We start from the raw sequence: 13,183 nt of genomic DNA, 5'->3' as shown, positions 1-13,183 counted from the left end.
AGAATTTCAGTAAGCTAGTAGTAACTGTGGAAACTTCCTACGCTAAAATAGTACCATATATGATACTGAAAAGCATATCCAAGGCACTCAGCGCATTTGTTCCATGTGACAACAGGACTCAAATTAGAAATCAGTATGTTTAGGAAGACAAACACTAGATGATCATACAGCTTTAAGAAACTCTGTAATATTTTATAGGATTTCCATTATTTGAGAAAACTGCTAGTTACAAACACTCTGGGGCGCTTTAACATGTACCATTCACTTATCAAAAAAACACCTTGATGCTTGGCCCAACTTTTTGTATAATATACATTTGTGTTTTCCAAAGCACTTTCACATCCATTTTATCTCATTTAATTTCACAAAATTCTGAAAATGACAGGAATATAATTGTTACTCTGCCAATTAAGAAAGCTGAGCAACCAAAATACTATTCTTAACGATAAAGAGGAGATACATGAAGTATAATAATAAACCCTGAAAACGCAGAGAACCATTACAGCCCAAATTCTGGTGGATCTCTGGGGTCTTTTTTTCCCGTAACTTCTGCCTGACATGCCCAATTTGGCCCTTGTCCACCAAAACAGAAGCGATGGTGGGTACTCAGGATCAAAACTGTTTATTGTAAAGTTCTCCAGTAAACAGAAATACTTTTTAAGGATTACACATATACAAGAATTACTATAAAAGGCAAGGAACTGCTGACAGTAGTTTCTATTTCATTAAAAAAAAATTTAATGTTTATTTATTTTTGAGAGAAAGAGAAACAGAGTGAGGGCAGGGGAAGAACAGAGAGAGAGAGAGAGACACAGAATCCGAAGCAGCTCCAGGCTCTGAGCTATTAGCACAGAGCCCAACGCAGGTCTCGACCTCATGAGCTGTGAGATCATGACCTGAGCCAAAGTCAGACCCTTAACCAACTGAGCCACCCAGGCGCCCCTACTGCATTTTAAAGTGAACCAGAATTCTCAATGGCCTGAACCAATACCTGTGAGTGGGGAGTATTGTTCTGTGTCAATTTGGAGCTGCTAACAGTTCCAACAAATAATAAAAAACAAAGTTCTCATGTTCTAATTTGTTCTAGTGACTAGACCATGGCGCTATCTCCAATCTCTTCAAATTCGGCTAAATTTCTTCCTCCTGGTGAGGAAAGCCTAAAGAAGCGTTTTTTTTTCTTTTTAAGTATGTTTTCAAAGCAAAGCTATCTCTGAAAATGAAATCATTCAAAATGAACATTTTATTTGAGACAAAAATAGGGGTAGTGGTAAGCTCAGTAAACACTCATTATCTAAAAAGCCCATGGGAGTTATGACACTGTCTTAAAGGTTAATTTAAATATACACTAACTCAATCACTCAATTTGGGTTTAGGAAGCTAGAACCAAACACGTTTCTTAAGAGCAACAAAAATAATTTCTATAGGGGTTTTAGACTGCAGGAGGAGAGGTTTCTTCTCTGGTTTTTGTAATAACACCACCAGGGTTGGTCCAGTAAGTTACAATCCTTAATTAAGTCCTTCAAAATGTACTTCTCAACACTGTCATATTTTTAAAGGAGGATTAAAATGTCTCTAAATCAGAAGATAAATTTAATCTCAGGCAGGAACAGAGTAACAAAACTTCACACAGAAACAACTAAACAGTATCCAAAAAAAAATACATTAATGAACTGATATTCTATGGCATGCTACTAGGCTTTCATTCTCATTTTTAAGAGTAATTTAAAGACAGACAAGAGAGGTGTTTAGTAAATCTGAATAGAGGAAAAAGCCGAGATTATTTTGGATGACGACATCAAGACTCAAAAAGATTTCAACAAATTGATCTGACCAACTGAAACCAAAAGAAAAAATTTAACCAAAACAAACGTCAATTTCCACATTCAAGTTCAAACAATCAATCGCACAAGTAAAGCACAGGGGTGTTTGGCTTGAGTATTTTTATACAGGGAAACCTGAGGCACTACTGAGATGTATACAGCTGTGTTCAAGACTGCTTTGAACTATGCCAGCAGCTACTCATTTTTTGTTTCTGCATTTTTTTTTCCTTTCTGTCTTCTGTCAGCTGTCACTTCTTAGGTTATCAGTTTGTTTTGTCCCACTTCCAATTCACTGCTTCTAATCTACTGTCAGCTCTAGGAAAACAAGAAAACTGAGCCAGTGCAAACTGTATGCGAGTTCTAGAAGGACCCAGCGGGCTTTGTGGGGTTTGCTACACAGATGTTTCTCCGTTTTTAGCCTCATTCCCAGCTATGCCACAGACAGCTACCACCGAAGGATGTACGAGTTCTGGACTGGATGTGTACTTCTGTACCATGTGCAGATCAAGGGAGACGATAAGCTCTCACAGTTACGTGCCGGTCAGGCTGTGTTTGGAATAGTGGTTTCAGCAGAGCAACGACTACGACGCATGTAGTGAGAGCAGCTGGTGAGGAAGACTAGAGGTCATGTTAGACCAGGCCAAATGAACGCACTGGGAATAGTTAACCCTGTGACCTCATGTGGAGGAGAAGGAACAAAAGAACTCAAGGGGAGGAGCCAGAATGGCCCAAAGAAAACCTAAAGGGCTACCATATGCCAGTCAGAATAGGCTTATTTCCCCTGCACGAGTGGAAGGGACTGTAGACAACAAGCCTTACAGGAAAGCAGATTTGGGCATAAAGTCAAAGGTTTGAAATATCCAACAGTAAAACAGACTGTTTCTCTAAGCAGCAAGTTTCTTAGCCTTACAGTGCTCACACTGAGGTCGGAACCTCCTTTCCCTGGGATATTGTAGCCAGAATTCCTGAACTGGGCAGGAGATTAAACCACATTGTTTAGAGCCTTCTGAAACAAGGCAGTGTAACAGAATTCATTTATAATTAAGCATCTGTGATACACCATAATTCACTTGTACGAATGTAAAGGTAAGCGAACACAACAAGAATATGATTTGAGATTAATGTACCAAAACACAATGTATCAACAAGACAAACAGAAAACAAGCGAGACTTACCTCCTGAACAGAACATGGCAAAACCACACGGCTAAAACGACAAAAGAAAAAAAAAATATTTATCATGTATGAGAACACAGGTCTCTAGGTTTACAATAACTTTTACTTGAATTCAATGACAGCAGATCATCCAATACAAGAACGTCATTTAGAGAAGAGGGTCTTCACGATGTTTACAGCTCTAAATAAGAATTTTTAAACTGGTGGGGCGCCTGAGTGGCTCAGTTGGTTGAGCGCCCGACTTCAGCTCAGGTCATGATCTCACAGTTCGTGGTTCGAGCCCCAAGTCAGGCTCTGTGCTGACAGCTCGGAACCTGGAGCCTGCTTCCGATTCGGTCTCCCTCTCTGGTCCTCCCCAGCTTGTTCTCTGTCTCACTGTCTCTCTCAAAAATAAATGAACATTAAAAAAAAATTTTTTTTTAAATAAGAATTTTTAAACTGGGGAAGTAAGATTACTGTTTCTGGGTCTCAATGATGATTCCCATTTAGTGTCCTCATTGTACCAGGACCCCAAATGCAGTTGCAGAGATTCTGGTGAGGAGAAAAGGAACAAGTGAAAACTCATCACTGAAAGTTGCAGGGTGCCGAATATATTATCTTTGGACTGTGTGGTCAGGTTGCCCCCAGGCAATTTTTGGTATGGTTTCATTCTCCATCTCTACACTACGAATTTTGTTTTCATGATATCTCTCATTGGACATAGGTCTTGAACCACTTGAACGAACACTTCCAAAAATCGTTCCCCACTACCCAACTATTCCTCAGTTTTACTAAGAGAAAAACAAGTAAAAAGGTCCTTTAGACTTAAGAAGAATAAACTTTACCAAGGAAAACACTTTAAACTTTATAAATATAACCTTTCCAGGGTAGATTCAGTTTAAGGTTGACAGATGTTTGATCCTGTCCAAGAGTTTGTTACTGGACATACAAAAGGACCTAAAAGGAGGCTAATGCTCCTGAAAATATATTCCAAAAAAGAATACTGGGGTGAATTATTTTATGTCAGAATATTGCATTTTATCACCAGATTTTTATATGGAAGTATCTTCACTTATTTCCAGCATAAACTCTGAAAATCCCTGAGTATCAACTGTCTCGTGATAATAGCTGGTGTCCAAGATAGCAACTTTTTTTTTTTTGGGCCTGATCCTTTTCAGACTTTTCCCTACTAATCGTTAAATGACACAGCAACGTCATTTAAAATTTTTTTTTAACTCTATTAAAAGGAGAGAAAAATCTCACAGCGGTCACCTCGATTTTCATTTCATAGAAAATTCACAACTTCTTCCTCATTCCAACTTCTCTTTGGCTGCACTGCCCGCCCACCCCTCTTCCTATCCTCCTCAAACAGCTATGCTGGAGTGCTCAAATCACCTTGATTTCCAATAGCATAAAACATGCCTCCTGTTATTCTCCCCTCCTTCACTAGGGGATCACTCAGCATTCTTTGTCTTTCTGATAATGGTCACCTAAAGACAAGTCACCAAGACTACTAATTCCTATTCTCATCAAGGATAAACTTGTTATACAAAAACTCCTTCCATACCGAATCCTTTTAACTGTCTCTTCAGAGTACACACTAATTTGCTATCTCAGTCACGCAAAATACACTAGGGCCAAGCGGGTGCAGAGGTCAGAGGGGAAATAAGATACAGATGGAGAGTATATTTCGAAAGATAGAGAAAAATACAAAGATACAGGTTGGGAGCATATTTTCAGGACCCGGAATACAATGGTAAGAAATCTATTACATTTATTAGGCAACAAGGAATCCAGGAAGGTTGCTCCAAAAGAGAAGTGACATGACTACAGTTAATCTGAAGAAGCCATCTGTAGGTAATTAAAAACCATTAAGAAGCAGGATGTGGGGGAAAAGCCATCTTTGGGAAAGCTGGGCAAGGGTGTACAAAGGCCTGAACCAAGAAGATGGGCTGCAGAGGAAATGAAAGGAATAGAGAGGAAAGAGTTAAAGATTTCCCTGAACTTCCACAAAACCAAAGAATCACTGCTGAGTAATTTTAACAACTACTCACTGGTAGGAAGATCCCTATTTTTATACAACAGCACTTTCAGGGACTTATTTCACAAAATCTAAGTTGACTGATCAAGACATTCTGGATGAATGATGAGTCAAATAAATTCTTCAACATTTGCTTAATGAAAAGTGAAAGGAATAGATAGGCTCTGATTTTCTCTTCTTCTCAAAGTAGTATTCAACTTAGAGTGATTTGGAAATCTCCAAATTCTCTGAAAATCATCAGGAAAATAATACTCCAAATAAAACTAACAACTAGTTCTTTAAAATCAGGCCTTTCCGCGAACGGCAACTTCATCCATTGCTCAAGTAACAACTTGAAGGGAAATCCCCACCCTGAGAAGTCATTTTTAAACTTTTAATCCATGTCAAAAATAGATGACATTTTTTTTAAGAAAACAAACATTCGCCAAAGTACTTTACGGTTTACCAACATCTTCACGTAGGAATGACCTATCCATTGCTCCTGACCAAAAACAATTTTAGAAAGTTGACTTGCAAGCAGGAAGAATCATTTTTTCTTCGTCTAACAGCACTGAGCACTTACAGTATGCTAGCCTAGATGCTATGCTGGATACCAGGAATACTTAGAACAGTCTCTGCTCTCAAAAAGTTTAAGAGGAAAAAAAAAGTCTAGGGAGACACACATGAAGAGTGAACATCAAATGTAATTTATAACTCCGCAGGAAAAAAATTACACTTGGGCACATTACAGCATTCATTACCTCGGTGCATTTAAACTTTTATAATGGAAGTAATGGCTCACAAAAAGCGTATTGTGCAGATTCCCAGTGGGAACTGCTTTCCATGAGTTAGGTGGATACTCCTCACATAACTGTCAAAGGGATCTACTGAACACTTAATTCATATTTTAGGAAAGAGGAAATAACTCTAATAAAAATGACGAGATCGGTGATCTAAGATCAGTTCGGCAACCCACTTGCTATGTGACTTGGGCCAAGTCAATTTCCTTCTGTCTTGTTCCCTCCATTCGTCTTAATTTCTGCCACCTACCTACATTACAAAGATGTCAGAGTAATAAATAAAACTTTCATGATACAGTGTATAAATGACTTGGAAGAAAAAGTTTATATAAATCCAAAATTCAATACTATAAACTTTAAGTGAAAATGTGTCTTTTCTCAGGACCCCGTCACTGATTAAAGTTGTAATTTTTCATTAATTTAACAAGTACTATTGAGCCTTTACTATGTCCCAAGGACTATTCTAAGAGCTGGGGATGTGGAAGTGAGCAAAAAGGAAAAATTCATGGAGCTTACATATAGTAAAAGAACACGTGTAGTAAAATAGATTTTAGAAAAGTATGTTGCACGTTAGACAGTGAGAATTGCTACTGACAACAATTACACAGGAAAGGCAAATACCAAATGGTGGGGATTGCAATTAGGTTTTCAGAGAGGGACTCCCTAAGAAGGTGATACTTAAGCAAAGACCTGAAGGAGGCAAGTTAATGAGATGAGGGAAGAGCACTTCAGGCAGAGAGAACAGCAAGCAGAAAGGCCCTGAACCAAGCGTTTTCCCTGAACTAATGAAAATGATAAGGACGCTTGCGAGCTTGGAATGGGCACGGGAAGGGTAGTAAATGTGATGAGAGCAGAAAAGAAAATAGTGTAAGACTTCTGTGCGCTATTGTAAGGGCTTTGTTTTTTATACACAGTGAAATGGGGGGGGTGGAAGGTAAGTAGAGAAATGACAGGAGTGACTTTTTAAAAGAAGTTTGAGAACATTAAAAATAAAGTGTCTGGAGATGGCTAAATTAAGCTGAAATTTGTTTAAGAATTTATAAAGAGAAGAGCAATTGAAAAGCCAAGGAACGGGCCACACTCGAAATCCCTAGTTGCCCACAGGATGCTGACGATACGAACCAGCTGTGACAGCTCAACAATCATGCCTAACCAGATTTCCTGTGATAGTCACAGCCCTTGTCGGTGGGAAATGCCGTAACTTTTCAGCAAAATCACTTTGCCCGTCCTGATGCACCTGAAAATCATTCCATTTGACAGACCACGTGTTAACTCCTCGTCTAAACCCCGTGAAGTAGGTGGAACCCAGAGTATCACCCCATCTTAAAGATGTGAAAACTGAGACTCAGAGCAGAGAGATGGCTCTCCTGGTAAGTCAACACAGCTGCCCTGGGGAGCGCACTTTTGCCAACTCCCAGCTCCTGCTTGAACTTCAGGGTGCCTACGTCCCACCTCGAGTCGCGGCACCAGGGCTGTCTTCACCTGGCAGACCTGTCTCCCGCGGGTTACAGGTAGGCTCCACCCCAGACGACAAATCACTGTCAGACCCACCGCGCCTCCCCATCCTCGGGGTCCGGCTCGATCCCACTGGCGGGCCTGCGGGTGGGCCCAGACTGAGACTGGGGTGGGGGGGTGGGAAGAAGGCGGGTCCCAGCGGAAACTCCCGGCCTCGCCTTCCCGAGCCACGCGCTCCGGCCGGGAACCCAGGCGCCTCCGCCCCAGGGGAGAAGGCGGCGGTGTTATCACCGCAACCTCAAGGGAGCGGGTCTGGGGGCGCGCAGTGGAAAGGCCTTCAGTGGGGCCGGGGGCGCGGGCCGGGGGGAGGGAGCGGCCACCTCGAGGTTCGTTCCTTTCTAGGAATATTCCGCTTCCGCCACTCCTCAGTCAATGAGTCTCCCACCACCGAGGTCCCGTAGCCCCGCACGCGCCCACCGACCCACTCACAATTCCTTGATCAGCACCATCTTCCCGGAACCCCCTCACAGCTGCCGCCGCTGCCGCCGCTACCGCCGCCGCCGCCGCCGCCGCCGCTACCGCCCCTCACGGCGCCTGCGCGGCCCCGCCTCCTTGCCCCCACCCGAACCACTGCGGCGCCTGCGCGTCCACACCCTTCCGCCGCGACTCGTCGCGTCAGCGCGCGCGAGGGGCTAGCTCCGCCCCAGTCCCGCGCCCCACCCTAGGCTCACAGAGCCTCCACTGCGGCTGCGCGGCTAGTCGGAAAGCGTGCACCTTCTACTGCGTTTGCGCAAACTGGGCTCGCGCTCGCACGTCCCTTAGGTGCCACTCATCCCTACAGTCTAGTTTCCTCGGGTCGTGTGTGCAGCCTACGGTTTCTGGTGAGTTTTCTAGTCAGTTCCCTGGAAGTCGTGTTCTGGTAACCAGCGCTAAGCTTTCTCTCGCTGCTTTTGAGAAGAGGCCCTGTCCTTGACTGGCATGTCGTTCCGACGTCTACAGGAAAGTCTTGCTGACGCGGTGGGGAGGCCGACGCCACCGCGTTCTGTTCCCGTCGCGGGCCCCGTCGGATTGCGCGGGACACACAGAGGCTCACCTGGCTCACTGCTCACGTGCATGTACGAGCAGCTTCGTGAGTGCAGCCAGGGCCAGCAGGTGTGGCCACAGAGCTCCCCAACGCCCGAATCCACCCCCGAATCCAGTGACCCGATGGGAGGAGTGCCCACCACTCGCAGCGAGGGCCCCCGCGGGGAATAGAGGTGCTCGCCCTTAAGACCCAGGAAAGGGACTTGGGCTGGGAGGACAGTCGCGCGGCCATAGGGAACGCCCACGTGACCCCTTCCCCCCCTACCCCCCAGGCGCCCTTCTGCCCGAAAGCCTAGGAGGAGTGGTGGCCCCAGGAGTCATTCGCGCCAGGCACTGTTCTAGGCGCTGGGGATACACCTGGAAACAAAATCAGAGGACACGCCCCCTGACCTCCCTTGGAAACAAATGAGAGAATTTGGCTTCCTATAAATAAGCTAAAATAGGGTAATGGAGGAGGCAGACTCATCAAGGGAAGGACTCTGGGGAGGCTATGGTTGAGCCTAATGGTATAAATAGCCTAGCCTGTGAAGATAGTGGAGGAGACACTCCAGTTGGAGAAAGAAAGTCCCTGAGGCTGGAATAAGCTTGGAGTATTTCAGGGCTGGTGGAGGGTAGGTGTGGCTAGAACATCTTAAATGAGGGGGCAGAAATAAGCTGGGACTAAATAGGTCACTGGACCATAGTAAAGAATTTTAATTGTATTGTAAGAACCACGGGAAGCTGTTAAAAGGTTATCAAAAGAATTACATGAACGTTAAAACTGTTCTATTATCTATATGATAGATATTGGATAGTATAGTATCTGATACTGGAATACACTCAATGGAGTTAGGGCTGTCTTGAAAGTAATAGAAGTGAAATATTTACCAAAAAGCTAGAGATTTCCTCCTAAAGCAGTATCTGGGGATCATTTTCGTGATGTATGAAGCCCTTTGCTAGTTACTATGATTGCGAAGGTTCACGGAAACCTGCCCTTTTCAGGGAGTTTAGAAGTTGGGAGTAGCTTCCATCGATTGCGCACCTATTATATGCTAAGTATTGTGCGAGATGATGGAGATGCTTTATCTCATTTCCTCCTTAGAGCAACGTTATAAGATAGGTATTTTAGCATGCTTAAGAAAGGAAAGAAAATGAGGTACAGAGCGCCAAATTAAGTGAACTGTGCAAAAATCACTCAGCCAGCTTGTTTACAGAACTAGTTTTCAAATCCAGGTGTTAAAACCTTCAAAGTCTGGTCTTTCCACTGCACTTTTTCTTTTTCTTTTCTTTTTTTTTTTTTTTTTTAGAAAAAAGTGAGTAAGAGGTTGGGGCATGCAGACAATCTTTATAACAAATCATTGTTCTCAGTTATGGAAAAAAGAAAGTTACCAAATCTAGAAGATACTTAGAGATGATAATAAAGTACAAATTTGAAGGGGCGCCTGGGTGGCGCAGTCGGTTAAGCGGCCGACTTCAGCCAGGTCACGATCTCGCGGTCCGTGAGTTCGAGCCCCGCGTCGGGCTCTGGGCTGATGGCTCGGAGCCTGGAGCCTGTTTCCGATTCTGTGTCTCCCTCTCTCTCTGCCCCTCCCCCGTTCATGCTCTGTCTCTCTCTATCCCAAAAATAAATAAACGTTGAAAAAAAAATTAAAAAAAAAAAACAAATTTGAATAGTATGCTCCTGTACATATATATACATATATGTATTAGAGTTACACACACACACAGAAATATGTTAGAAAATGTCCAAGGAGATAAATATTAATTGCCAAACTTGTAAGCATTTTATGTAGTAATTTCTCCCCAAATGTTATGCATGCTGAAAATATGCATAACAGCTTTAAAATATTTGGATGAGGGACACCTGGGTGGCTCAGTCAGTTAAGCATACAACTCTTAGTTTTGACTCAGGTCTCAATCTCACAGTTTGTGGGTTCCAGCCCTGCATCGGGCTCACTGCTGTCTGTGTGACCTTGGGATTCTCGGTCCCCCTCCCTCTCGGTTCCCCCACTTGTGCGCTCTCTCTCAAAAATAAATATTTGAAAAAAAAATTGTGGATGAATTTGTGGTTGACCTGCTTTTATCAATCATTAAGAAAATTAGGATGTTGCATAACTCTTGGAGTCTTCCCACAAGTGTATGCTAATTCCATTGTCTGCTTAGCACAATTGCTGCTCATAGTTAGCACTCAAATGTTTGTAAAAGTGTGCTGGATGGAGCATAACTTTGAACCAGTATATCCTATGCATATTGTTTCAGATTCGTATTAAAACATTCAATTACAGACCACAAGGATAAATTAAGAAAGTAACCAGTTTAGATGTATTTATTGAGGGAAAGAAACCTACTAATTAAAATTAGGTTGACAATACATGAAATCAAGATATTGTGCTTTATATCTGCTTTAGAGATAAAAGTGGGAGAATGAGGGAATATTGAAGAGAACTAGAAAGCAGCAAAGACATGAACCATTACCCCAAAATGAAAAAGGACATACAGAGAAATTACAAATAAAAAGGATGTTACAAATAAACAACTAACAGATTGCGTGGCATAGTCTTCTTTTAAAACTAAAGATGTTAGATCTTATGCATTTTGCAAATATGGGCGTGATACGGGATATAACTTCTAATTGGATGTAGAAAAAAAAAATCCAACTTAAGCCTGATGTCTCTTGTTCTTTGTTCTTTCAGCCCTCAACAAAGGTAACCTTTACACACAAGATGTAGAATTAGTTAAATTCAATTGTACAAGCCTCCTATAATCACCAGTCTCATTTCTTGTATTGTTCTGGAGCAAAGAGCTCATTATAGTAAGAATAATGGTAGATTTTATTGAGGCAAATCAAGAGATTTCTGACCATGAGCAATGTTTGGAACACTTCTGCAGTAGTTGATAAAGTACAATTCTGGTCAAAGAAATTTGGTCTTTCAAATATTATAATTGAATTTCCCCTCTTTTTTTTTTTTTTCTTCCTAAACCAGATGTTCTTAACTAAAGGCTTTTTAGCGGGTGCTCAGGGAATTTGTGAACCACTGATAATATATATGTAATTTCACGTCTTTTTTCTGGGGGAGAGGTCTGTAGCTTACATTCGCCTTGCCTACTCTGCATTGGGTCTGTCCCATTTTGCCGCCCTCCCATTTTAGATTTCTCTTGATTGAGACTCTATGAAAACTAGAAATATTTCCAAGAATGCCTTAATTTTGTCAAACCTTAGGGCATTGGTCATAATATTTTACCACTGTTGGTGACAGGATTGAGCTTTGCAGTAGAAAACCCTTGACCTGAATCCAGGCTCTGCTGCTGGGTCTGTACCTTGAGCGTATTATTCAATTGTTTGGAGATACTATAAAAGGAAAATCTACAACATAGGTTTGTTGTGGGGAATAATTTGTTGTGAGTTCCTCCCAACCATCTCCTTTCATCCCTGGAGGTAGCTACTATCATTAATCACTATTGATCCTAATGCATGAATAAAAATGCATGTATGTATACATGCATTCTTATACATTCATCTATGGCTATAACCCTTTCACTGCATATTCATATGTCGTTCTAACCTTTTCACCTGCAATGCATACTACAGATTTCTGTATCATCACAGACATTTGGCATTGTCAGAATTTTTCATTTTTGCCACTTTATTGGTTTTAGAATGCCATCTCACCTATTCACTTGGCAATTCCCTGCAGGGTGTGGATCTCACTGTTTACTATCCATGTTCATGGTTTTTTTTGTTTTCCTATTTTTTTTCTTCTTGATTTGTAGAGGATATATATATTTGTGTGTGTGTGTGTATACTCATATACACAGTCATTTTGCATTTGAATTTTGTGTTGATTAGGTGCATTTTATATATATTTTTTCTATCTGGGGTTTGTTGTATCACTTTGTTTACAGCAGGGCTTCTCAACCTCTGCAGTATTGACATTTTGGGTCAGATTATACCTTGCTGTGGAGACTGTTCTGTGCCTTGTAGGATGTTTAGCAGCATCCCTGGCCTCTATCCACTAGATGCTGGTAGCACCTCTCCAGTCATGACAATTAAATATTTCTCCAGACATTGCCCAGTATCTGGGGGGAGGGGGCAGAATTGCCTGAGTTGAAAACCACTGGTTTATAGTGACTCTTGTGCAGTTATTTATCTTTAACAAAAGTTTATCTCACTAACATTTTTTTTGAGTTTTTATATTCCAGGCCCTACATGTTTCACATGACCTAACCCTAACCCGTTTACTCATCGTAGCACATATATAAAATAGGTACTCTTATTACCCCTATTTTAAAAAGGAGAAACCTTGTTTATGTCTTCTAATGTGCAGAAAATGTTAACCAACTATACTAGGCTGTAATTTACATACAATAAGACGCATCCATTTTGAATACACAGTTTCAAGAATTCTGTCAATTGCTTTCATAATCCTTAAGGCAATCAAGGTGCAAGACATTTGAGTCTGTATAAAAGGTTTCCTCTTTTCTTTTTCCTGTCAGTCACCCCACAATTGCAGCCCCAGGCATGCGTAGAACTGCTTTCAGTTGCTGTAAATTAGACATTTTTTAGCATATCCTATCATTGAATCACATAGTGTGTAGTTCACTACTTAGCACAGCTGAGTGATACTCCTCTGTATAGATAGATCAGATTTTGTTTATCCATTTACTTGTTGTTGGACTTTAGAGTTCTTCCCAGTGTTTGGCCATTATAAATAAAGTTGCTATGAATATTTGTGCAGAAGTCTTTCTGTAGATAGGTTTTCATTTCTCTTGGGAAAGTTTTTCTTGGATCATAAGGGAAGTATATGTTTAATTCTAGCAGAAACTGCCAAATTGATTTGCAAAGTGGTGGTGCTATTTTACATTCCCACAAGC

The 13,183-nt window shown here is 41.7% G+C and overlaps 1 protein-coding gene across 2 annotated transcripts in view; it reads right to left on the bottom strand.

Annotated features, from left to right (window-relative positions):
- The window catches only part of PITPNB (phosphatidylinositol transfer protein beta), a 64,208-nt gene extending 56,339 nt beyond the window's left edge, over positions 1-7,869 (bottom strand). The window contains exons 1-2 of one of the 2 annotated variants that reach the window (XM_086682180.1): positions 7,739-7,869; positions 2,996-3,026 (exon numbers count right to left, since the gene is read on the bottom strand). In XM_086682180.1, the coding sequence (XP_086538306.1) occupies positions 2,996-3,026; positions 7,739-7,758 (51 nt within the window). In that variant the 5' untranslated portion in view covers positions 7,759-7,869. The remainder of the gene's footprint in view (positions 1-2,995; positions 3,027-7,738) is intronic. The other variant, XM_086682181.1, reaches the window with a different exon arrangement.
- Between the last annotated feature and the right edge of the window lie 5,314 nt (positions 7,870-13,183).

This window comes from Puma concolor, chromosome D3 (genome assembly GCF_028749965.1).
Source record: "Puma concolor isolate L17-30 chromosome D3, mPumCon1.1.hap2, whole genome shotgun sequence".
Lineage (NCBI taxonomy): Eukaryota > Metazoa > Chordata > Mammalia > Carnivora > Felidae > Puma > Puma concolor.
The sequence above is the reverse complement of the archived record's forward strand: the minus strand, read 5'-3'. Positions and strand labels throughout refer to the sequence as shown.